The sequence below is a fragment of the Cannabis sativa genome, chromosome 3 (genome assembly GCF_029168945.1).
Source record: "Cannabis sativa cultivar Pink pepper isolate KNU-18-1 chromosome 3, ASM2916894v1, whole genome shotgun sequence".
NCBI lineage: Eukaryota > Viridiplantae > Streptophyta > Magnoliopsida > Rosales > Cannabaceae > Cannabis > Cannabis sativa.
Window position 1 is genome coordinate 53952766 of NC_083603.1, and position 25479 is coordinate 53978244.

The 25479-nt window shown below is 31.2% G+C and overlaps 1 protein-coding gene across 2 annotated transcripts; it reads left to right on the top strand.

The window, feature by feature from the left end:
* Positions 1-13135: 13135 nt before the first annotated feature.
* LOC115711410 (uncharacterized) lies at positions 13136-17635 on the top strand. 2 transcript variants are annotated; one of them, XM_030639743.2, is made up of 5 exons: positions 13136-13861; positions 14302-14435; positions 15939-16086; positions 16455-16561; positions 17159-17635. In XM_030639743.2, the coding sequence occupies exons 1-5, from the start codon at positions 13513-13515 to the stop codon at positions 17198-17200; spliced, it is 780 nt and encodes a 259-aa protein (XP_030495603.2). In that variant the 5' UTR covers positions 13136-13512; the 3' UTR covers positions 17201-17635. The 2 variants fall into 2 exon arrangements, with proteins under 2 accessions (XP_030495603.2, XP_060968108.1); XM_061112125.1 differs by having other exon boundaries at positions 13319-13861; positions 16455-17635.
* The last annotated feature ends 7844 nt before the right edge of the window (positions 17636-25479 follow it).

Below are 25479 nucleotides of genomic sequence, written 5' to 3' on the forward strand. Positions count from 1 at the left end.
ACTTGAAAATTGTTGTTGTACTTGCCTTCAAGCTTGGCAAGTGATGAGTTTGAACTAAAATCAGCACCAACAACATAAGACTTTGGATGATGTGCTTGGAGAGAAGCCTTTCGTAGCTCGTAGATGATATAATATGATGTAGATGAAATATATGGATTCATTGGTGGTTTATCAGTCAATATCATTGATGAAGTCGAATCAATGATGCCATGTTCTTCTTCATCCTCCAATGTAACAGTTTCTACACTTTCATCTAACAACCCTTCTTCTTGTTGCTCACTCTCCACTTGGCTATCCATACCCTCACTTGTGATTTCATATTCAATGATTTCCTCTTCACAAGGATCTTGATCTTCAATTGTAGGCTCATTATCTTCCTTGTATTCAAATAATGACCCTTCTTCATTGTACCAACAACTCTCATAACTTTCATCATTGGAGTTATTACATTCTGAATCATGAGTCATTGAATTATCACATAAGGATCTCACCATGTCAGTTAAGCGGTTAATCTCTCCTGGAAGTGATTGTAGAAGTGATAGTAGTTGCTCCTCTTTTTTAGTTTGTTGGGATGAATTTGGGCAATAAGGTGGGTATTGGTGACTCCAACCCTGAAGTGATGGATCCCAATGCCAGTCGTAATCAAAATTTGCCATATTATTCAATAGATCTATTACGTCACAGCCTCTCATTAATAGAGGCGCTCCAGTGACCTCTGTTCCATAATTAACCCAGCTTCTTGTTTCATCATTAAGTCCATTATAAAAGAGCCACGTAAAACATTCACTTGAGAAAGTGGCATAACATCGCTCTCCAAGCTCTTTAAATCTCCTCCAAGCAGAATAGAATGGTTCATTGTGTTGTTAGGCAAAATCCTCAAGATATAGCATCTGGATTTATCTTGCAGGTCAAACTCATAAGTAAAACATTAGTAAAATTAAAAAAAATAAAGCTAAATTAGTACTAAAAAGATAAAAATTTGAAACAACACAATTAATACTAAAACTAAAAAGAAAAACCAAATTAGAACAAAATTTAATTTTGAATAATATTACAAAATTTAATCTAAAAGAAACATATTAGAAATAAGCAAAAAAGAATTAACTAAAGTAGAACAATACGCAAGTGCACGTAATCAAGCAGTAAACTCACACAGGTGAGGTCGATCCCACAGGGAATTGAACTGAATACCACTAAACTAGATTTATGATTCTATTTGGTAGATAAAAATAATTTTAATAAAGTTTAAAATAAAGATAAACAAGAAAAATTAAAGAAAGCAATAAAGTTGTTTAATCAAGGATGAGAAATTAGGGATAAGAATCATGTTGATTTAATTACCCAATTGTTAATGCTAATTACTATTCTCTTTCTCAATGTGAATGACAGATTATAAAAATAACCTAACTCTTTTCAGATCTTTTAGGCCCTAAATTACATGTTATCTAATCATCTCTGAATTAGACTAACATATAATCAGCATTACGTAATAATCTAATTGTCACAAAGGCTATGTAAATACTTTCGTTTCACATCAAAACCTAGATTATCCAATTTTAGCATTCTCAATTCTCACTTTTCAGATTTTGAATTGAGATCATAAAACATATAAAAGGTGATCAATCTTACACATGGAATTAAGCACAAATATAGATAATTTCACAATCAAGATTGAGGAATGGCAATTATTCATTAACTAGGAAAAACTTAAAACAACATTCATCATTCTCCCTAAATAGGAGTTTAGTTCAAAACATCCATAATCAAATCCATAACTAACATTGAAACACAAAATAGCATAGAAAAATTAAAGAGAAGAGAAAGAACTAGTTGAAGCAATTGATCCGGGTCGCCACAACCTGCTCTTCTAGCCTCCTCCTTTGTTTCTAAGGCTCCAAATCTGAATGAACCCTAATTTTCACGAACCCCCTCTATTTAAACCAAGTCTCATCTTTAAAATTCGTGAAATTACGAAACTGCCCAAAAATCCCGTCACTGGGGTCCCCGTCGTGACTGTCAATGCCCCCGTCGCGACGGTGTTAAACATCTTTTTTCTCGAATTCTTTCTGCCAATCCCCGTCGCGACTGGAATATTTCCCGTCGCGACGGGATTAGGCAGCACACATTTTCTTGCTTTTTCTTCTCAATTCCTTCATCACTTGTCCTCAATTCTTGTACATACTTTCTTTAAACACCCAAGGACCTGAAACAAAAGAATCAAGCGTAAAATAGCCCTAAAACTAGAAACAAAGAGTGAAAACTAACCGAAAATATGATCCGAAACTTAGACTAATTTTAGCCTAACACCAAGATGGGCTTATATGGCCGGCCAAGGTTTAGGCATAAGCTGGTCGGCCAATGGTGACTTCCAGACTAAGGAGGGGCCTATTCGACTAAGGTAATTTGACCTCTGCAAGTAAAAGTTGTACAAAGGCTGGCCACCACCTATGAAGGTTGGCCAACACTTGCAAAAGTTGGCAGGAACATGACCTGTCAGACCCTAGTAGGAACATGGCTGACCAGACCCTAACCTACAGATATTATGTGGTCAGCCAGTCTGCACCTAGCAGGTGCATGGTCGGCCAGCTTTTACTTGGTAGGCCTTTGGTGTGCAGCCTTAATCCGTGGACAGTAAGTTAAGCACTAAATGGGCCTTGACATCCCACAAAAATAGGTAGAAAATATCAACAACTTCTCTATTTTTAAGGGATAATTTGGTCATTTAAGGTTTATTAATTAATCATGTAAATCTAGCTTTATTGACCTATTTTTAAGGGATATTGGCGGTTAATCTACATGTAAGCTCTACTATATAAAGAGCATTAGCCTAACCCTAACTCTCTAAGTCTTAAATCTCCAAGCCTCACTAAAGCTCTCAAGCTCTAAGTCTGAAACCCTAACTCTCTCTTCTCCTCTCTTCTATACGCTCCATGGCTCTCTCTCACTTGAGATTTGCCTACTTGATTTGTATATTGTTATCTTAAGAGAGCTACTTTAGATTCCACAATACTTGTGATCTATGTAGTATTATTTTTGGCATTAATACAACCAAAATGGAAGTAGGTCATTACACGCTAACTAAAGGGGTCGAACTTCTATAAAATCTCATGTCTTACTTACTTTTTTATTTTGATTGTGTAACACATGGCAAGCATCAGTAATAAATACGACTCCAATGTCGGTTGGCAAAATTTGAGGTCAACAATCATTATCCACTAAAATAAAATATTAGCCAAAAAAAAAATAGAAAATAGAATGAGAATATTCACCGAAGTTCTTATCATCATTGGAAAATCATCAAAAAAGTCATCAGAGTTGCCTTCATTACTGAAAAGGCACCGGAGTTAGACATTTGAATTGTCAATGGTGTTAGACGTTGGAATTTGACACACACAAACCAGTTACAATAATCAACTAGTTTAAACTATAACTGAGAAAATAATTATTTAAATTAACCGAATTAAAAACTATAATGTTAGAGCCAGCTACGTAAAATAACAAAAATAATAACTAAATACAGAAACAAGTTACCAATACAACCTAAAACAATCAATAGATAAATTGAAACGTAAAAACTAGTTTCTTATAAAAATACACGAACCAGTTACATTAGATAACTAATTGAACAAAACTAAAAACTAATATAGAAATAAAAATATAAGAAGCCTAAAACAATAAAATGATATATTTAAACACAAAATAGTTAATTTAATTTAAAAACGTATAGCATACTACAAGAGAATTCTTAACATACAAATAAATTTAAATTAGTGAAACCAGTTATGTTAAACAACCATTAAAAAGTGACACAGAAAAATTAGTTATGTAAAGCAAGTAAATTACGTAGATTTGACACAGTAAAACCAGTTTCCTAAAATAACAAAAGAAAAAAATAAAACTTAAACCTCAATTATGTAAAATAACGTACAACCAATTAAACACGAAAACCACTTATCTAGTTGTAATACCCGGTAAAAATATACATATATTTTAAATTTTATTTGTTATACAATTTGTGTAAGAACAAGTATTTTATTTATTTCTACTAATAGTGAATAGAGATAATTGCTTAGAATAGCATTGATAGATTTCTAAATATAGTTGAAATTATAGTAAGTGTCAAGGTAAAATTATAGTGTTTTTACGAATTAGGATAATTACTCAATTAAAGCTCAATATGAAAGTCTATTAGAATTTCATAGATTATTTAGTGGGTTTAATTTATTGTATGAGTGCATTAAATATGAATTAATGTTAAAAAATTCGTAGGTTTGGATAAATTCGCAGGATTAAAAACTGTTTTAGTAAAATGATCATATCTAGAGTTTCAGAGCTCCAATTGAGGTGATTCCAGTGGCGTTGAAAAGATAATTCAAAGATCTATAAATGTTATTGAAATAGCTATATCATAATTCGGAAGTTTTCTAGGTGAAAACTGAGCCTAAAGTTACGTGATAGACGACTTATTTTTAAAATTTAAAAATTACATATTTGTTGATTTAATAATATTTTAGCATTTTATTATATATTATTATTATTAGTTAACCTAAACCTATTAGAATACGGTATCTCATAATCTTCAGTACATATTTTTTATCAAACCCTAAACTATCATAGTTTTAGTTTTCCTTTCCAAACCAATTAGTGAAAGCCTCATTCTTCTTCATGGTTGCTCCTTTCAAACCTTCCACACTTCTTCTTATTTTTCTACCTTTATTCTTAAAGTTTTGGATTTATAATCAAGGCTTGCAGGCTTGAGACATCAAATAGAAAGTTGTGAAGAGATATGAAATATTTTCTTGCTCAATAATGCTAAATGTTATCTAGGGTTCGGACCTATTATATTTTTCGTTTTTAGAAAAAACAAGTTTCAGTAAAGTGATGATATCTCTCTTGATATTGATCCGTTTTTAGAGATTTTTGTATCGTTGAAATGCTTATTCGATGATCTAAAATTTTTATGAAGGAACTATTCACCAATTCGGTGTTCTTCTATGTCAAAAATTATCATCTTTCTGCTATTGTTGTAATTCGTTTTCTTTATATTTCTAGAAAAAGTACTTTCACTTAAAATACAATAACTCTCTCAATTATCATTCATTTTTAATGATCTATCTATGGTTTTAAAGCTTATTCGATTTCCCATAAGTTTTATGAAGAAACGTTTTGTTAATTCGAAGCAATACTATGTCAAAAAGTTAGTATGTTCAATATCATGTGATTCGTTTCTTGAATCTTGTTCCTGCAAAACTGTTTTGGTAAAATTTTAATATCTCTTTGAGTATAATTTCAATTTCAAATATTTTGGTATCATTGGAAAGGAAATTTAATTTCCTAAAACTTTGATGAAGATGTTATCTTATAATTCTGAACCATTCAATGTCAAAAGTTGTATTTGTGCTAAGTCGTGTAATTCGTTACTCCATATTCTTTCTCAGAAATAGTTTCAATAAAATAAGCATAACTCCCTCAGTTTTAATCCATTTTGATGATCTTTATATCATTGGAAAGATAATGAAATTTCCTATAATTTTTATGAAGACAACTTTTACTGAATTAGTATAGTTGTTGGTCAAAAATAGTGATCTTTCTGTTGTACTGTAAGAGTACGAATTTTAATGTTAGGGTCTTGAACCATGTGTTGTTATAGGTAATAGTGACGAGATAACAAGTCTTAAGTAGCGGGATTTGAGGATCTTGTCCTCAACAAGAAAATTCATTGAGGTGCTTGGAGTAGCAAGAAGGTGTTCTTAACAACTGAGGTAAGAAGAGTGGACATCTGTGCACAAGGTGTATGTTGAAACATACAATTGTATTATGGGTTTGTATTTACATGTTTTATTCTATGGTAGATTGTTGTTTTATGCTAATGTTACTAGTGTGTGATAGTGATAAGGCTTTTGACTGTGTGAGGATAGCACTTATAGGATAGGTTCTGCTGCTGGTGTGAGCATATCACTGCAGGATATATTTTTGGCTGCTTGTATGGGTTTACTTGCAGGTTATCCTATCATGGGTGAGTAAAACTTGTGATAAGGGATTGTTCTATTGGATGCCGAGTGTGAGAACAGCACAAGGCAGGGCAAGTTACACTTCATGTTTGATCAACATGAGTGGGAGTAGATTATCGTATGTGGGAACAATGTGCGATAAGATACTATGTGTTATGTGTGTGAGTATAGCATGCATTAAGATTACACTGTGATATGATGTTGTATTGTATGTGTGAATATTATGTTATATGACATGTTGTTATATGTATGCAAGTATGGTATGAATTGATTTGATGTTGTAATATTGTTATACTTATGACTATGTTATCTAGTTGGGGTGGGTTATGTCCTACATAGCTCTTCTTACTAGGCGTTAGCTCACGGGTACTCTGTGTGTAGGTAAAGACAAAACTAAATAGTGAGGATGGCGAGCTCAAGGCGTGGATTACATGTTAGGGTATTGTCACGAGGTTTTGGTTTAAAAATATTTCATTAAAGATTATGTTTCAAATAATTTTTGTAAAGCTTTATATTTTAAGGTTATGAATAAATAAATATTTTGTTTTAAAAATAATGAGATCTCATGCTTAGTTATTTTTCATTAAAGAAGTCTTTTATTGTCTTTATCTTAAATGATTTTAAACAGACTAGCTAGTGTGACGTCTCGGGAAATCGGGGCGTTACACTAGTACAACCAACTAAAAAATTCAATATACATAAGAAGATAAAAATACATACGAAATATGAATCCTTAAAATTTGAATCAGATTTACTCTTTTTTTTTTCTTGTGAATAACCTTCCTAAATATTTTAATTTTAATTAGCAGAAGTTTCTTCTCAAAGTGAGCACTTGAATTTTTAACATCTTTCATTGCATCCTTATTGGAGGAATCAGATTCCATCTGAACAAAACACAAAAAATAAACTAAAACCATTTTCATCTTTCAACAACAATGAACATTATGAAAATCAAACAAAAATAAGTTGTCACACAATAACAATGAAGATTATGAAAATAAAATATAAATGAGAAACATTGAAGATAACTGAAACTAGTATCTTCAGTTAACCAAATGGAAAACACACACAACACAAAATAAAATATAAAAATACAAAAAAAAAAAAAAAAAAAAAAAAAACCTACAAATATAATCAAACCATCATACAATGCACAACAATATTCTAAAAAAAAATATAAGTGTTCGAAAACAAGTTTCGAACCTAGAAACAAAATAATAAAAAGAAACTTAAAATCAAAATATACAATAACATCATAAAATAGAGCAACCCCATTACAAAATCTTTAAGACCTATGAAACTAATTTGAAAACCCTTAAACCTATTAAACCAGTTTCAAACCAGTGAGTAGTGTGAACCCTGTAATACTAATTTTGAACCTGTGAACTCTGTGAAAATATTAAATGAATAAGTGTACGAGATTGATGATTTTATGTTTTAATTACAAACAATATATTCCAAAAATAATATTTTTTGTGCCAATCCAATGATGTTATTACTTCAACTGAAAAAATAGTAATTAGAAAATAATTTTACCCTGTATGTTTCATCATTGGATAAACTAATTATTTCATTAAAAGTAGCAGAAAAAAAAAACCAGTTTCATCAACAACATAATGAAAAAAATACAATGCGAAATATTATAATTTAAAAACGATACAAATTTTAAAAACCAATTTCGAAGTACAACTTCTATATGAATATCTAATAATCAAACTTCTTACTTAATTTTTTTATTTTAACATTCAATATTTTATTTACTTTCTAAAAGACTAGAGTTTATTTAAGCATACAAAATGGGGTAAATATATCAAAAGAAATTAGAAACTTAAACCAGTTTCGTTAATAATATAATAAAAAAAATGCAAAAAATATAATCTAAAAATGACGCCAACTATAAAAACTAGTTCCCGACATATAAATTTATATGAATACCTAATACCCTAATTTCTACATTCATATTCTGATTTGACATTTAATCTCTTATTTGTTTGCTCAAAAATAATAAGCATTCAATGGGTAAATATCTTCAAGGGAATCACAAACTAAAGCAAGTTTCGTAAAAATAAAAATAATGTAAAAAAAAATGATACCAACTTTAAAAACTAATTTCATCAACATTAAAATCAATTAATTACTTCACTAAAAGCATTAGGAAAAAACAATAGTTTCACCAACATTATACTAAAAAATTATGATACAAACTTTAAAAATCAGTTTCATCAACATTAAAAGAAGCAAAAAAAAAAAAAAAAAACAGTTTCATCAACAAGATGACGAAAAAAATATAATCTAAAAGCGATATTAACTTTAAAAATCAATTTCATCAACATCAATTGACAGCTAATTATTTCATTAAAAATACACAATGCCTAATAAAAAATACACAATGCCTAATAACCAAACTTTAAAATACTAACTTTTAATCCCGTTTTGAACATATAAATTTTATATCAATACTTAATAATCAAACTTCTAACTTCATTCTCTATTTTGGTTAATTTTTTTTTATTTTGGTCAATTTCATTCTCCAACATACAATATGGAGCAAAAATAACAAAGAGAACCAGAAACTAAAACTAGAGAGAAAACAACACAAAGAAAATTAAAGAGATAAAAATGCAATAACAAACCATAAAAGAATAACAAAAAATAAATAAATAAAAACATAGGAGGGAGAGAAATTGTATATAAAAAAACAACAAAAATAGAGGTAGGTTAATATTATATACTCTACTAATCAAATAATACCCCAATCAAATACAAAACCCACTAAAAATATTAGAGTTGAAGGAAAAAATAGAGAAATAAAAATCTTAAAATGCAAATGCAAAATAAACTAAAGAAAAAGGTAAAATCAATTGGGTTAGAAACAAGAACATGAAATATGAGTTTGGATATTAGATTTATAAATAGTAGAAATTACACTTAATATGGGAAAATTATAAGAGTTTATATTTTTATAGCATAAATAAATAATGCTAAGGGATTACGGGTTTTTTTTTTACATTTATATGAGCTTTTTTGATGCTATATTTTTGTAAAAAAAGATGGATTTCTCATATTTGTAAACAATAATAAGTTTATCGAAAAAGTCGTCAGCGCAGGAAAAGGCACCGAAAAAGTCACTGGTACCGGGGAAGTCGCCAGAAACATCACCATAAAAATCATCGTCGCCGGAAAAAGTCACTAAAAAATTCATAAGAAGTAGATGTCTCAAATATAAACAAAAACAGAACCAGGTCTATAATATAATGAATGAAAATAAATAACACAAAATAACTCAAACCGGTTATAATTCAAATATAATTGGTTTTGTAACATAATGAATAAAAATAAATAAAATAAAGTAACTCAAATAATTACAATTAAATTAGAACCAGTTCTATAACAATGTTATAATAAATAAAAACAAATAACACGAAATAACTCAAACCGGTTATAACTAAAATAGAATCGATTATATAACAAAATGAATAAGTAGTTTTCACGCAGATAATGAGTGTAATTATTTGGTGGGTTGGAGCATGTTGAATGGATATTTTTGTTTGAGCTATTTTATTTAATTGATTTTTGTGTGTGAATGTTTATTTTAGTTACTTTACGGAACCAGTTTTTTTGTCTTAAATTTTTAACTAGTTGATAAATATAACCGATTTCTTTATATTATATCTGAGTTATTGTGTGTTATTATTTGTATTTATTTATTTTGTTATGGAACTGGTTATTTTCATATTTATGCTTCAATATTATTTTTTGAAATTGATCTCTATTTTTAAAAAAAAAAAAAAAAATTATAATCGGTTTTATGAGGTATTATGTGTTATGAGGTTTTTTATTGTAGAACTAGTTTTGTTTTTAGCTTATGTTTCAGTGTTTTAGGAACTGATTTACCCTTTATTTTTTAATCGTAATCGGTTTAAATTATTGTGTGTTACTTGTTTGTATTCATTATGTTATATAGTCGGATCTATTTTAGTTATAACCGGTTTTGAGTTATTTCGTGTTATTGGTTTTTATTCATTATAACACTGTTATAGAACCGGTTTTATTTTAATTATAACTGGTTTGAGTTATTTTATGTTATTTATTATGTTACAGAACCATTTATATTTCAATTATAACCGGTTTGAGTTATTAGTTTTTATTCATAGAACCGGTTATATTTTTAGTTATATCTGAGACATTTACTTTTTGTGACTTTTCTGGCGACGGTGACTTTTTCGGCGACGATGACATTTCCAGTGACTTTTTTGGCGACTTTTTCGGTGTCGGTGACTTTTTCTGCAAAACTTATTGTTATTTTACAAATATGGGATTTCTACTTTTTTTTTACAAAAATATGGCATACAAAAACCCATATAAATGTAATTAAAAAAAAAACCTATAAACCTATAGTGTTATTTATTGCCATAAAAAAATAAATTATACCCTCAATTCCCATATTTATGAAAATTCCCCATAAATATATGGTATATCAAATACCATAAAAAATCTTATAAATAGGGCTATTTAAAAGTATGGAAAAATGAAGATATGTTTTGATATATATGACATAAAAATTTAATTTCCCTAAATATGGTATTTTTTAAAGAAAAACTTACAAATATGGGAAAAAGTCATGAGGAATGCCATAAAAAACATTAAATTTGTGTTTCTTTTTATTTATTTTTTCTTTTTTAAAAAAATAAAACACTAAAATAAATAAAAAATTATCTCAACTGTAGATGTTTTTTTTTACAGAAATTAATTTTTTTTTTTATTTAAACTACTAGTTGTTTTTTTTTCCTTGTTTTTTTGCTAAAAACTAATTATTTCATTAAAAGTAGCAGAAAAAAAAAACTAGTTTCATCAATTTCATTCTGAAAAAAAAAACAATATAAAAAAATATAATCTAAAAATAATACAAACTTTAAAAATCAGTTTCATCAACATTGAAAGAAACTAATAATTTCATTAAAAGAATAAAAAAATAGTTTCATTATGTTATTACAAATTTTTTTATTTTAAGTTATTACTTTTTTATTATTTTGTTTCTAAGTTCGAAACTTACACTTATATTTTAGTTTTAATATTGGTATGCATGGTGTGTTGTTTTGATTATATTTGTGATTAGTATTTTTTTTTTTTTGTATTTTTGTGTATGTATTTTTTTTTTATTTGATTGTCTGATGAAACTGGTTTCAGTTAACTTTATAATTAACATTTATATTTTGTTATGATTTCTTATAGCGTCAAAACTGGTTTCACAGGTCGAAACTGGTTTCATAGGTTTTAACTGTTCTGTAATGAGGTTTCTCCATTTTTATGATATTATTGTATTTTTTTTAGTTTGTATAAAACCAGTTTTATTATTGTATGATATTTGAATAATAATTTTTATTTTATTTTAAATAATCAGTTTCTGACGCACATTATTTTATTATTTTCATAACTAGTTTTTTTTTTTATTGTTTTTCATAATTGAGTTTTAAGTTTCAATATTTTATTTGATTATTTCAAGAAACTGGTTTTTATTTGTTTGTTTTTATTTTGGTTGTTTTACTAACTAGTTTCTCACATTCCACTATTTTTTTTTTGTTATTCTTTTATGGTTTTTATTGCATTTTTGTCTCTTAATTTTCTTTGTTTCTTTTTTTCTCTTTGAATTTAATTTATGTTTCTCTTTGTTATATTTGCTACATAATGTATGTTTAAATCAATTCTATTTTTTGAGAAGCAAATAAAAATTAAATGCCAAAATAAAGAACGAAGTTAGAAGTTTGGTTATTAGGTATTGATGTAAAATTTATATGTTCAAAACAAGTTTTTAAATTTAGTATCGTCTGTAAAAGTTTAGTTATTAGGCATTTGTATTTTTCATTCTATTATTGATGAAACTATTTTTTTTTTGTCTCTTTTAATGAAATAATTAGTTTCTTTTAATATTGATGAAACTGGTTTTTAAAGTTAGTATCGTTTTTAGATTGTAATTTCTTTCATTATCTTGTTGATGAAACTATTTTTTTTATTCTTTTAATGAAATTATTAGTTTCTTTCAATGTTGATAAAACTAGTTTTTAAAGTTTGTATTCTATTTTAGATTATATGATTTTTATATTATTTTTTTTTCATGATGATGTTGATGAAACTGGTTTTTTTTTATGCTGTTTTTACTAAAATAATTAGTTTTGAACAAAAAAAAAAACAAATAATAGTTTAAATAAAAAAAAAACAAGTTTAATTTCTGTAAAAAAAATGAGATGCAAAAATGTACACTTATTATATATATATATATATATATATATACAAAGAGAAATAAAAATAGTTTGAGAAAAAAAATTAAAAAAAAAAAAAAAGAGAGACACAAAGAGAAATTAGAAAAAAAAAATAAAAAAGAAAATTAGAGAGAGAAGAGAAAGAAAGAAAAAAAAAAGTTAGCAACTGACTTAAAAATAAAAAGAAAAAAGAGAGCCAAAATTGACTAGAAAATATATAAAAAAGACAAAAAAAAAAAAGCTTTTAAAAGCTTTAATAAGTAAAAAACAGTAAAAAAGAAAAAAAAATTAAGAAAAATATAAATGTAAAAATTTCTTTGTCGAATTATAAATGTAATGTTTGAAAAAAAAAAGTTAGTATTTGGTGTAAATTTTTTAAATAGAAAGAAACTCTAAAATGTAAATGTAAAATAAACTAAAAAAAAATAAAACTAATTAAATTAGAAATAAAAACATGAAATATGGGTTTAGATAATAGGTTTACAAAAATATGGCATATCAAATACTATAAAAAATCTTAAATATGAAAAAATGTTATAGAAGAGTGGCAAACCTATAAATGTCATAGTATTGTAACTTTTTTTTTACAAAATCTCATATTTTATTGTAATTTATTTTTGTAATTTTATTATTAAATTCCATAATTGATGTAATTTTACCTTAATTGATTTGCTTGATTCTTTTATACCAAAACTCACATTACATTAGTAAGAACAGGAATATAACACAATTACACGAATCACCAACCCTAATTTGCACGTCTTACATACTGAGAAAGGATTCCCACCTCCTTTCACCAAGCCATTGATCTTGGGTTCATCATTACTCCTCTTAGCATAAACATTTAACTAATGTTCTTGTTGACCAACAAATTTTTTTTTTACACATCATACCATATTAAGAGGGAAAAAAGATATAGAGAAAATGAGTGAACCATACTAGCCCTACTATGACCTGGATAAGAATATAAATTAAATATTTAAGAATTTCTGTTTTATTATATTTGTTAAAGAGGAAAATAGTATTTAGTCCATTCAATTTCGAAACGACCTTTGGAGCTGTCGAAAAGCCTACCACAGCAACAACTGGTTTTTTCAACGCTATATATTATAGGCTATTTCTTTCTTTCTCAGTTTCTCTCTCATATTTTCAAGAATAAGATTCGTGTCATTAATCTTCCAAAAAAGAAAAGAAAAAAAAATCAAGGAAGGAAGGTGCGAAGTAGTGGTGGATCTGAGATAAATATGGTTATGCAATTGGGAATTAGTAGTACCTATACAAACCCAACTCACCATGGTATTCGTAAAGGCCTTTTACCACCAACAATATCATATTGTTCACTGTCAACGTCTTTGAAATACTCCTTTTCTTATTCCTTACCACTGTTCAAGAAAACTTCATTATCTCTTGCCTCCAGTCATAGTAGTACAGTCCAAAACGATGTCGTTAGAGACCTAATAACAACATCAACAAGAAGAAAACGACAATATGGGATTGTGCAGGCTTCAACCAACGTTGGAGCTTGGGATGGTTGGAAGCCTGAAAAGGCTTCCTCTTCTCCTTCTGTTAGTGACATCCTTTGGCCCTCCGCAGGTAATTATAATTTATAATCAATTATTATTATTTGAAATAAATTATTGGTAGATTTTTCTTGGAATTGAATGTGAAAATTGTTAGGCGTAAGAGCTAGCTAGCACGAAGAGTAGGGTGTTTCAAGTGGTGATGATGATAATGCAAACAATGCAGCTTGTTGTTGTTTATAAGTACATTATCTTCTTCTTCTTGTGTGAGTGTTTTTTTAATAGGCGGGTCCAAGTTCCAACATAGTACATGTCATGCTTAAATTTTGATTGGACTGATTAATAATATCTTATGATAGTAAAAGTCGCAATAAATATGTATAAAAATACAAGAATAAAAGCAAATATTGAGCATGATTTTATGCTGAATTAAGGGCTGAATTTTCTTCATTCTTTATGACTGATGAGTTGAATAGATATTTATATATATAATATATGTGAATAATGTAATAGGGGCATTTGCGGCAATGGCGTTATTAGGAAAGTTGGACCAGTTATTGGCACCTAAAGGTGTTTCTATGACGATTGCTCCTTTGGGAGCTGTTTGTGCTGTCTTATTCGCCTCACCATCTTCTCCTGCTGCTAGGGTAACTTCTCATTATTAATTCCTTCCTTTCATAATCTCAAACTAACTCTAAACTCTTAACTCTATTTTTTTTCTTTTTTTTTTCGTATTTAACCTCTGTCTTTTCTTCTTTATCAAAAGAAAACAGTTGTATTCAGTATATTGCTTAGTGTTAGGTGTAGTATATATATCGAAACGAGTGAGAGAGTTGATCAAGAGGAGTTTGGTAGAAAAATTACTTATACAATTTGCTTTTATAAGCATTAAGCATATTAATTACCAAACAAGATATATATATTTTTTTTGATAAAACAAATATATTTGAATGTAGAAAATAAATTATTTCCACACACATCTCCATTATTCTTTTTTCATTATATTAATTTCTTTTCTATGAACAAAGTTTTTTGATTATGCGAGTCCTTAACTTTTCCAAGGTAATACATCTTGGTCAACAATTTGGACTGAGAAACCTTTATGGACGCTTATAATTACTTATCTTTCGATAGTGCATGACAATTTTCACTTCCGGATAGATATTATTTAAAAATAAATAAATAAATAAAAAAGAAAAAGAAGAAGTTATCACATCTATTGAAAATATTCATGAAGCTCTATAAGTTCAAAGTTGAAATTAACTCTATACAAAGAACCAACTTTCTAAAATAACAGCTTGTGGAAATAATGGTTCACAGAACAACATGTTTAGTAACCTACTAAATAAAAGTAATATATAGTAACTGAAAGTTTGTTTTGTCGAAGGTAATAATGAAATCAAATGGAAAATACTCAATTTTCATCTCAATCTTTTATTTGGCTGTATTTTAGAAATTAGAATATCATTCCAACTTGTATGCATATTTTATTTTATTTTATTCTAATTCTATTTTTATTTTTATTCTTATTCTTATTTTTTTTTTATTATTCTTATTTATCTATTTTCATTCCTCCAAGATATCTAAAAAGAAATGATCTTGAAAAAGATGAGACATAACCAACATTCAAAGTATCAGTTTGCATATAACAAACTATTTTACATCGGCAATAAGCACATTTCTCTAATTTACACTCTCTTATATAACTTGTCCTTTAAACAAGGCATTTCATGTAATCCAGAAATGCTTGATTTTCATGCAACTGCAGAATTATCTCTTCGAACAAACTTACGTCTTGTTTTGATTGATTTTGTAATTTTATAAAAATTGGCAAAAACTTTACTTTAATAATCCAAATTAATCCACCCACTACAAGATAATTTAGTCCAATTGACAAACTTGGACAATTTTTCTCTATCCAATATTCCCCATTAAAGTAAGAAGCTTTTTACAATTTTGTAGCCAACTTGCTTTCTAGTAATTTATTATAAGAAAATGGTCAAGTCACTCAATATTTTTGCTCTCTATCTTATGTTCCCCATCATATACATACCAAACAAGTCCCCAGTAAATTTGTTTGGTGGATTACTTATAATTCTTTGACATGATTTAGCTAACTAATTTAGCAATTTTGTTATTTTGGTTTGCAGAAGTATAACATGTTTATGGCCCAAATTGGCTGCGCGGCCATTGGTGTCGCGGCGTTCTCTGTATTTGGTCCAGGGTGGCTTGCAAGGAGTGCTGCTCTGGCTGCTTCCATAGCTTTCATGATTTACACTAAATCTTCCCATCCACCAGGTATCCACAGAATTGCTCTAGTTATTTATTTATTTATTTTATTTTATTTTTCTGGGTCTACAAGGCATTTTTGAGCTGTGAATCTGATTCTGTAACAATCAATTCTGAAATAATCTCCTACTTGCTTCTTAGAGTTGTTGTATAAGTAAAAGTAATTGCATTAGATGATGTTCGAATAACATGTGTAGGTGACTCTGAAATCTCTAGAAGTTAATTAATCTCAAAAGATCTATAATGGCTTGGCATGAATGAATCCTGTTTTTGTACTTTAAACATAACACGCTGCATCTATATTAGCTTTGTTGATTCCACTTTTAATTTGGTACTAATAATTTTTGAATGGTATGGCAAAATTTTACAATATGTAGCTGCAAGCTTGCCTATACTTTTCATTGATGGAGCTAAGTTTCATCAATTGAATTTCTGGTATGCTTTATTCCCGGGTGCTGCTGCCTGCATAGTTCTCTGTTTCATTGTAAGTTTTCATATAGTTGATTTACTTCAAATACTTGTTAAAATAGAATAGAGAATCGATAGAGACAAGAATTTTCTACTCGTAATTTTGCATAAATTATGCAATTGTCAGCACGACAATATTTCTCAGGTAATGTTGCATATTACTTACAGTGTGCATATATAAATATCCAAATCCTATATATATAGTGACATAACAATACCGTAAGAGACTCAACTTTCATGAGAATAATGTGAGTTAGGGCCTATCTAAATTATAAAGTAGAATTTTGTTAATATCGTTTGCCCCTTCAAAAGTCATTGAGAATAATGAGCTGCCTAATACTTGTTTGTGAGTACAAACTACATATAAAATCATGTTAGGAGAGAAAACAATATGTCCTTCACAAAATTAGTATTTTAATCCATGATTAATTTAATACAGCTTAACATAATAGTGCCAAGGCCGTGTTAAAGAAAGAAAAATCAAACAAAAATGAAAAACTAATCTTAGTCTTAAACCCAAGTGACTTCTTTTTAAACTTCCTATCCTCCTACTATTTTTTGTTGAAAATATTTACTAAAAATTGATTTTTGTTTTTTTTCTCTTATTTTGCAGCAAGAGTTGGTGTTGTACTTGAAGAAGAACCTCAAATTTTGATTGTGATTTTTCAAAAGGAAAAAATTCATCATTAATATACTTTTCCCATCAAAGTAGGTGCATAGAGTAGTATTTCATATGAGTATTAAATGGGAAAAATCTTCATCTTGGAAGGCAAGGCAATGGGAGTCTTGTCACCATAATTACCTTATTCTTGATCAAAAGATCAGAATGGGCTTCTCAAAAGATGGAATGGGATATTTGACAGCTTTGGCCAACTTCAACATTCACACAAATTTGGATTTAATCATATGACTTGGAAAAAGTAATAAATTCACTTCGAAGGACAAAGGACATAGCCAGGCCAAATGAGTATATATAATACTGAAAAGTGTCAACCTTTTGCTTGTGTGAAAAGTTTCGTGTGTATTCATAGATAAGATTTAAGATTGTAAGCTTCATTTAAATGAGAAAATAATTCATTTACTTCAAAAATCAAAATGGCTAATATGAAATTGCCAAATCATTTTTTTTTGTAGGGCTTGTTTTATTATAACGAGTCACCCATTTCTTTCTTTATCAATACTGAATAATAGATATCAGTTTCTTACTAGATGATGGAAAGTATTTTTGGAATCTTAAAATGCTTTCAAAAATCAAATATTTTATTTAGAAAGCCTTTTATCATGCTCTTTCAGCTGCTTCAAATCTTTATAATCGAAATATTATTTTTAGTACTCTTTGCTCTTTTTGTTTTGTAAGCATTGAATCTGTTTCTTATGCCCTCTTAGAATGTTCCAAAACATGCATGAATGGTGAGGCACTACTTTTAGGAACTTTCATGCCATCAATAAGAGTTGTGATATTAAAGATCAATACTTGCTTAGGGGTTTTGAAAGTTTTTCAAAGGATGAATCGTGTTTGTTTTTGAATATAATTTGGAAAATATGGAACAAGCGTAACAAAGTTTGGTTCAAAACAAGGAAATTACTTCAATTCTGCCATTGATTTTCAAGTCTCTTCTCTGCTGCATGAATATGTCAAAGCTGAGGATCACAAAATTGAAACTCTAAGTGAAATGATCAATCAAGATTTAGTTGAAGTGGTTTACAGTAACGGTGAGTTATTTAGAAATTTACCTAGCCAAGCTTCTTTAAATTGAATGCAGATGCTACGTACTATTGATAATCACAATTCGAAGATTGGGATTGGAAAAATTGTGAAGAATGATTGAGGGAAAATTGTAGCTGGCTTGTCTACCTCTTTTGATGGTAAATTGTCCCTCTTCTAGCTGAAGCAAAAGTTTTAGTTTGGGCTCTCAACTCGTGTGTATTTGTAGAATTTTCTTTAGAACTGATTGAGTTTGATTGTAAAATTTTGGTGAATCAGACTCAAGCATCTGTCCATACACGCTCTCCTAAACTAGTAACAAATGTTGTCAGTGTGGGCATCGTTATTCGTAGATCGCGAAGTGGCATTACAAGTATCACCACCCACAACAGCCATTAAAAAATTAATAACTAAGAGAATAGAATGAAAAACAACATTTGAATGTAGATTATTAACCCAACCAACAACTATAGTAGAATCACTATTAATAATGGAGATATTGAAGCCAAATTGATGCGCAAAAGTCAACCACAGTATAATAGAAAGTAGCTTTGCCACATTAATAGAAAACTCCACCAACACACTAGTTGCCCATGACAGCCAAACCACCCTCGCTTCATCTTAAATCCCCCCACCCAGCCTAACAACCACTAAAGCATCGGTCACCAGTTCAAAGGACCAAGTTGATGGCAATCTCCACTGTGAAAGTCGTTGGCTGACCGGGTTCGAAGACGAAGACCCCAACAGGAGTCTCCGCCAAATGTGATCTTTTAATTCAGATAGGTGGTTTTGTGCTAGTTTTGGAACTGCTTCTATTCTCGACTATATATCACCAAACAATACTGAGTTTCTATCATACCACAACAACCAAAGAGTTACCATCGTCAACTCAAAACTCTCACGAGATAGCTTTTTGAAGAGGAAAAGAAAATTTTCTGGAATTCGACCATTCACACATTGACAAAGCAATGGCCAGACCTAAAACGATGCCACATCAAAATTAGGCCAGAACAAAAGAATAAAGCATGTTCTAAAGTTTCAAATTCCTCCCCACATCGTAAACAACAAAGAGGTACTTGAACTTTCTGAGACCTAAGTTGTGTAGCTACTAGTATCACCAAATGGAACATACGCCGGACAAAAACTTTCATGTTTGGTGGCATCTCAAGGTTCCATAAACCATTCCACCATCTGGAAATTTGAGATGAATTTGTTACTCCCTCATCAAACTGAAGTGACCATGCTAATGAATATCTACTCTAAATATTATAAATTCCATCCTGATCATAGTGCCACCACCAACTATCCCCCACTACTCGCCTCGCTATGGAATAGACAGAATTATCTCAACATCCATGCGTAAAAATAACTATTGGAGCTTCCTAACATCCTACCTACCAGATGGAAGAATAAATTCACTCACCGACACTCATCATTCACCCTTCTCATGATTGGCTTGAAAGACCTTGGTCTCAGGATCCATAGGTTGTTGAACGATAGTACATTCATTCCATCTCCAATGGACCGCTGAAGACCACTCTTAAGAACTTCCAACACCAAATAGAACTAAGATGAGATGATCCATCCTTTTTAGTAGCTTCTAAAATAGAGTATCTTGGAAAATACTTATGTTTTAAAATTCTTATAGGTAACGAATCTAGGTTTAGTAGCAATCTCCACACTTTTTTAGCCACAAAAGCTTGATTAAAAAGTTGAAAATCTTGAAACCAAAGATTGCCCATTACCTTAGGCTGACACACTGTCTCCCACTTTACCCAAAGGAGTTTCCTTTTACCCCCATTCGAGCCCCACCAAAATTTCCTCACAATGGATTTCAATTTTTCACAAGTTTCCATAAGAAGCTTAATGAAACTCATCCTATAAGTTATAATATCTTGAAGGATAGATTTAATTACATCTGTTCTACCAGCAGAAAAGAAACTACGCTTCTATCCCCAAACAAGCTTCTTGACCTTCTCACAAATCCCCTCAAATGTTCGACTGTAGGCAATCCAAGATACTTGTCATGAGTACCTACAGATGTCAGACCCAATAGTCGTAGAACCTCATCTTGATACACTTGTGTTCAGACTAAAAGTGATATAAGACTTTTTGAAATTAATCTTCTGACTAGATGCAACCTAATAAGTTAGCAGGATACGCTTAGTAGTTTCAATATCACCTCTATTAGCCCATAATATTGTCATGTATGGAGTGCCTTGATACAAATGCTCTTTGAAAAGAAGAGATGTGCGGGCCAAGATTATTCTTCATCCTTAATGACATAGCTTTAGCAAAAATCTTATACATTACATTACACAAAGCAATAGGTTGATAATCTTTAACAATTTTTGGTTTTTGAACTTTGGGTATCAACACCATGTTTGATGGTCGACATAGCTCTTAAGATGGTTTACACAGCTCTTAAGAGAATCAAGTAGTCCCAACGATTCTGTCACATCTAAATTACAACTCTACCAACCCTCAAAACAATTGATCGACAATCATCATCTTTAAGCCAATGACGCTTGAATCTAACTTTCATTTAGCATGCTCATGACTCCATGTTACCATATTCTCAAGTTTAGAAATTATAGGACGATGGTTAGAATAAAGAAAATTGCCATGACAAACTCAAAATGAAGGAAAAAACATGGACCAAGCTTCATTACACATAAATTGATCTAGCCATTCTTGGAAATTAGCAACACCATGTCTCTTATTCACCCAAGTGAAAGTCGTGCCTTCATAGCCCAAATCATCAAACATACAGTCATCAAGAATCTTTTGAAATTCACATAGCCATAATACTTTGATGTTTATCACCATTCTTCTCGTGCATAAATAGAACTCAATGAAATTTCCCCACATATCCATGGTAAATTAAAAAATTGTTTGATGTGTCGAAGAAGTAGCAATGAATCTTTTCGAAGGTGAGGCTTTGGGTTTATAAAATCCTGTGATCAATCCCTAGAAATTTTCCAAAAGCAAGGATATGTCCCCTAGATTAGCTTTTAACAGTAACACCTCAATCATCATTCCACAATAATAAGAGTCTATCGCTACTCCCCATAAAATCCACACGAAATCTATTAGCGTACTTTATTTGTCTTCGAGTACCTTCTGCCCAGTTATGGTAAAGCTTACTCTCGTATAGGAAGACCAAGCCTGGGGAATACTTACAAATAATAGTCTACAATGCATTCAATGCATCGAGGTTCCCCAAACCCTGAGCATTCCAGCATAAATTACTCATTGGGCCAGGCAAGTCAATTCGCAGATTGCACCATTAATTCATCATCCACCATAGGAGATACACCTGATTGAGAGTTTGCTTCTACTCTTCTGACGTCCATACACATATCATTATCACTTTTTTGCTTCAATCCAATAGAGACATGGCCAAGAGTTGGAGCTTTAGTCGATTGAGTCGCTTGTGACAGACTAGGAGGATTACTACTAGTACTCAACATAGCTTGTGTTTATTTATGTCGTTTCCAAGTCCTCGTATGTTGGGCTTTGATAATGCATTCGTAACTCTTCTTTAGTAGTTTACAAACTTCCAATTCAGATTGTCCAATGGCCTATTCCTTCTCAAATTTTTTTATTCTATCAGGCACTAATTGCTTAGTTACTAGATTAGGAGATTCAGACTAACTTTCCACCGCAATTTGGAGAGTGGTGGAATTCAAATTTACCTCCACTGCATTGGTAACTTGCGGTCGTTGGGAATTCACAGCTGCTGTCATTGACAAATCAGTAATGTCAGTTTGGATTGAAGGAAACTCCTATGGTATGACATTAGCTTCCGAGTTAGCCAAGTTATTTTCCTAACACAGTTCCTCATCCCTCTCCCTGCCTTCAAATGCTAAGCATTAAAATTTCTCTGCATATGTTCTTTGTGCTAGTCCGACGCATTGTACAGTATGGGTGCCCCCCAAGTGACCATGCAGACAAGTCTTTTGGTCACTTGCTATTCACCAAGTTTCACAAACTTTGCCCAGGTTCTGTCTTGCGAGGGTACCATAGTACGCATGTGGTACTAAAAGAATAACTTTAAAAAGTTAATCTGTGAGCTAGTGGTTCATAGACACAATAAACATAATATAAATATTGTTATTATTCATTAATTTGTCTTTGTTGCTGTGCAACTTATGTAAATTTAATCTACAAGCCTATATTACATAAAATTAGCTTCTAGATGTCAAGTGGCTACCCCTGTTTGGCTAGTAAAGCAGAGGCCACTATTGAAGAACAGTGGGAGACCATCCCCAAAAGGGTCGTGGGTGCTAGCACTTTTTCTACTCTAATGTTGAGTAGATAGAACCGCTAATTTAGAGTAGAGTTCTGTAAGCTGGTTATTGATAGTATTTACAAAGGTGCTCTCCATTCCAGTATCTTGGTACGAGAATGAGCTCCATGTTCTCGTTGTACCTTCCCAGCTTGTAGGCTCCCTTACTATTTATCTTTGTAAGTTGTTAAGGGCCTTCCCAGTTAGGTCCAAACACTCTTGATGCTGAGTCTTTAGTGATCAGGAAAACTCTTTGTAGCACCATGTCTCCTATGAAGAATTTTTTTTCTCTTGACATGTTTGTTAAAGTGCCTTGCTACCTTTTACTGGTAGGCCTACAACTTTAGGTTGGCCCTGTTTTCTTCTTTCTTCTACTTCGTCCAGGGACTCTGCCTGTAGGGTGCTATTTATTTATTTATTGGTCATAGGTTGTTCTTTTGTGAGACGGTGGCACTAGCTCTACAGACAACATTGCCTCATATCCATAAGCTAGATCGAATGGAGTTGGCCTAGTGGTCGTCTTCTCGGTAGTCTTGTGCGACCATAGGACCTCTAGGAGCAGTTCAGGTCAACTACCTTTTGCTTCCTCAAGGCGCTTCTTTAGGGTATCCTTGAGGGTTTCGTTGACAGTGTCTACTTGCCCATTTTCTTGAGGATGGGCCATGGCAGGGAAGCTCTTGATGATGCCATGTTTTTTTGCAGAAATCAGTAAACATGTCACTATCAAATTGCTTGCCATTGTTTGACACAATCTTCTGGGGAAGGTCGAACTAGCATATGATGTTCTTGACTACAAAGTCAAAGACCTTCTTGGAGGTGATTGTCGCCAGGGGTTCAACTTGTGTCCATTTGGTGAAGTAGTCTACTGCGATGATAGCAAACTGTACCCCTCCTTTTCCCTTTGAGAGTTGACCAATTTGGTCTATCCCCCACATTGTTAAGGGCCAAGAAGATTGTATCATCTTGAGCTCATTGGGTGGAGCTCTTGGTATCTTCAAAAATCTCTGGCATTTGTCATATTTTCTAACATAGTCCATCAAGTCCTCGATCACCATTGGCCAAAAGTACCCCTTTCGGAGTATCTTTATGGATAGGCTTTGCCCCTTACATGGTTACTGCAAAAGCCTTCATGCACTTCTATCATCAGCCGTTCAGCTTCGGCTTTGGTGACGCACCTCAAGAGAGTCATAGAGAAACTATGTCTATACATTATCCCATCTAGGATCATGTACCTAGCAGCTTTTCTTCTCAGTTTTCTTGCTTCATTATTGTCTTCTAGCAAGCCTCCAGTTTGGAGGTAAGTTGCGATAGGTGTCATCCATGTTAGAGTGTCATCCAACCTGTCAACTTCTTTTGGGAAAAAAATGCTAGGTTCCTCTAGGAATTGTATGGGCACCAAGTTTTCTTTGTCAGCAATGGTGCTGCTTGCCAGACGAGCAAGTGCATCTATTGTGGCATTCTTTTCTTTGGGGATTTACTTGATCGTGTAGCCTTTGAGCTGACTTAACAAGTCTTTGATTTTGCTCAAGTAGGCCACCATTCTTTCACCTCAAGCTGTGTATTCACCCAGAACTTGATTCACAACTAATTGAGAATCGTTGAATATGTCCAGGTGGTTAGCCCTTACTTCAGGCACCAGCTTGAGGCCAACTATCAAGGCTTCATATTCAACCTCATTATTCAAGGCTTTGAAGCCAAATTTGATTGCTCCGTGCATTTTTTGCCCTTAGGTGTTGTAAGGGCAATGCATCCATCAGAAAAATTAGTCAGTGCAACTTTCGTCAACATGGAGTTTCCATATTAGTTATTTGGGATTTTGTTGCTAGTCTTGCTCTCGCTTCTTCTCTGGCTCTTACTGTTCTCCTAGTCTTGAGGGATCTTAAGAGTTGAGTTGGTGCACTCAGCCACAAAGTCTACAAGGGCTTGACCCTTTATGGGTGTTCTTGGCTGGTATGTGATCTAGAGCTAGCCAAGCATAGTCGGCTTGATGCTTCAGGTTTCTACAAAACCTGCAGTGGTTGATCAGTGTACACCTTTATTGGGTGTGCTTGGTGTTGGGTTTTGTGCCCTAAATAAAACTCATTTCAATATAATAAGATTTACTTATTAATAAAGATCAGAAATAACATTTTATGTTGCATGGTTCACATGATTTATTTCATGATTATATGTATATAATGTATGAATTCTTTTTAAGTCCAGAACATATGAATTTGTTAAAGATTATAGTGTTGTCAGCACAGTGGAATATAATCTTAATTATATGTTCAAAAGTTTATTCCCTGATTTGTCAGAACACTGGATTTAGAATGACATGGTATAATCAGCGATATGTATTCTTACACCTTGGAAAAGTGTTATGTCCTTTCCAGGACATTGGCAAAGTTTACCTGCATCGGATGTATGGAGTATACATCGGAAGTGACCGATATTGAACTTTGATTAGATATATTAAAACTTACCGTAATATCTATTCAATTCAATATCACCTGTTGATCCTAGATCAAATGACCTTAATCCTGATATGGTTAGGTTCGATCTCAAGAGTACTATACATGTTCTTTGATTTGTTAGTTAAGCCTACTTTTGGGTCAGGGTGATACGTACATTTTGGGAACATGATAGTATAATTGAGTGGGAGCGCTACCATAAATTTGGAATCTATAACTTCTATAGGAACTTAGAAGTGAAACGATGATATCCTTCGAGCTTGGCTAAACAGAAATAAATGGTGGAAATCTCATTTCACTTTGCTGAAATATCATTTATACGGAGCTAAGTGTTTTAAGGATAAAATTGTTGGGTTTTATGCCCTAAATAAAACTCCATTTCAATGTAATCCATTTTATTCAACATCAATAAAGAAACAGAAGTATTTTTCATTCATTAGTGCATGTTTTGGTTCATCTTATCAATTGCTTGTCTATTTGATTTATAA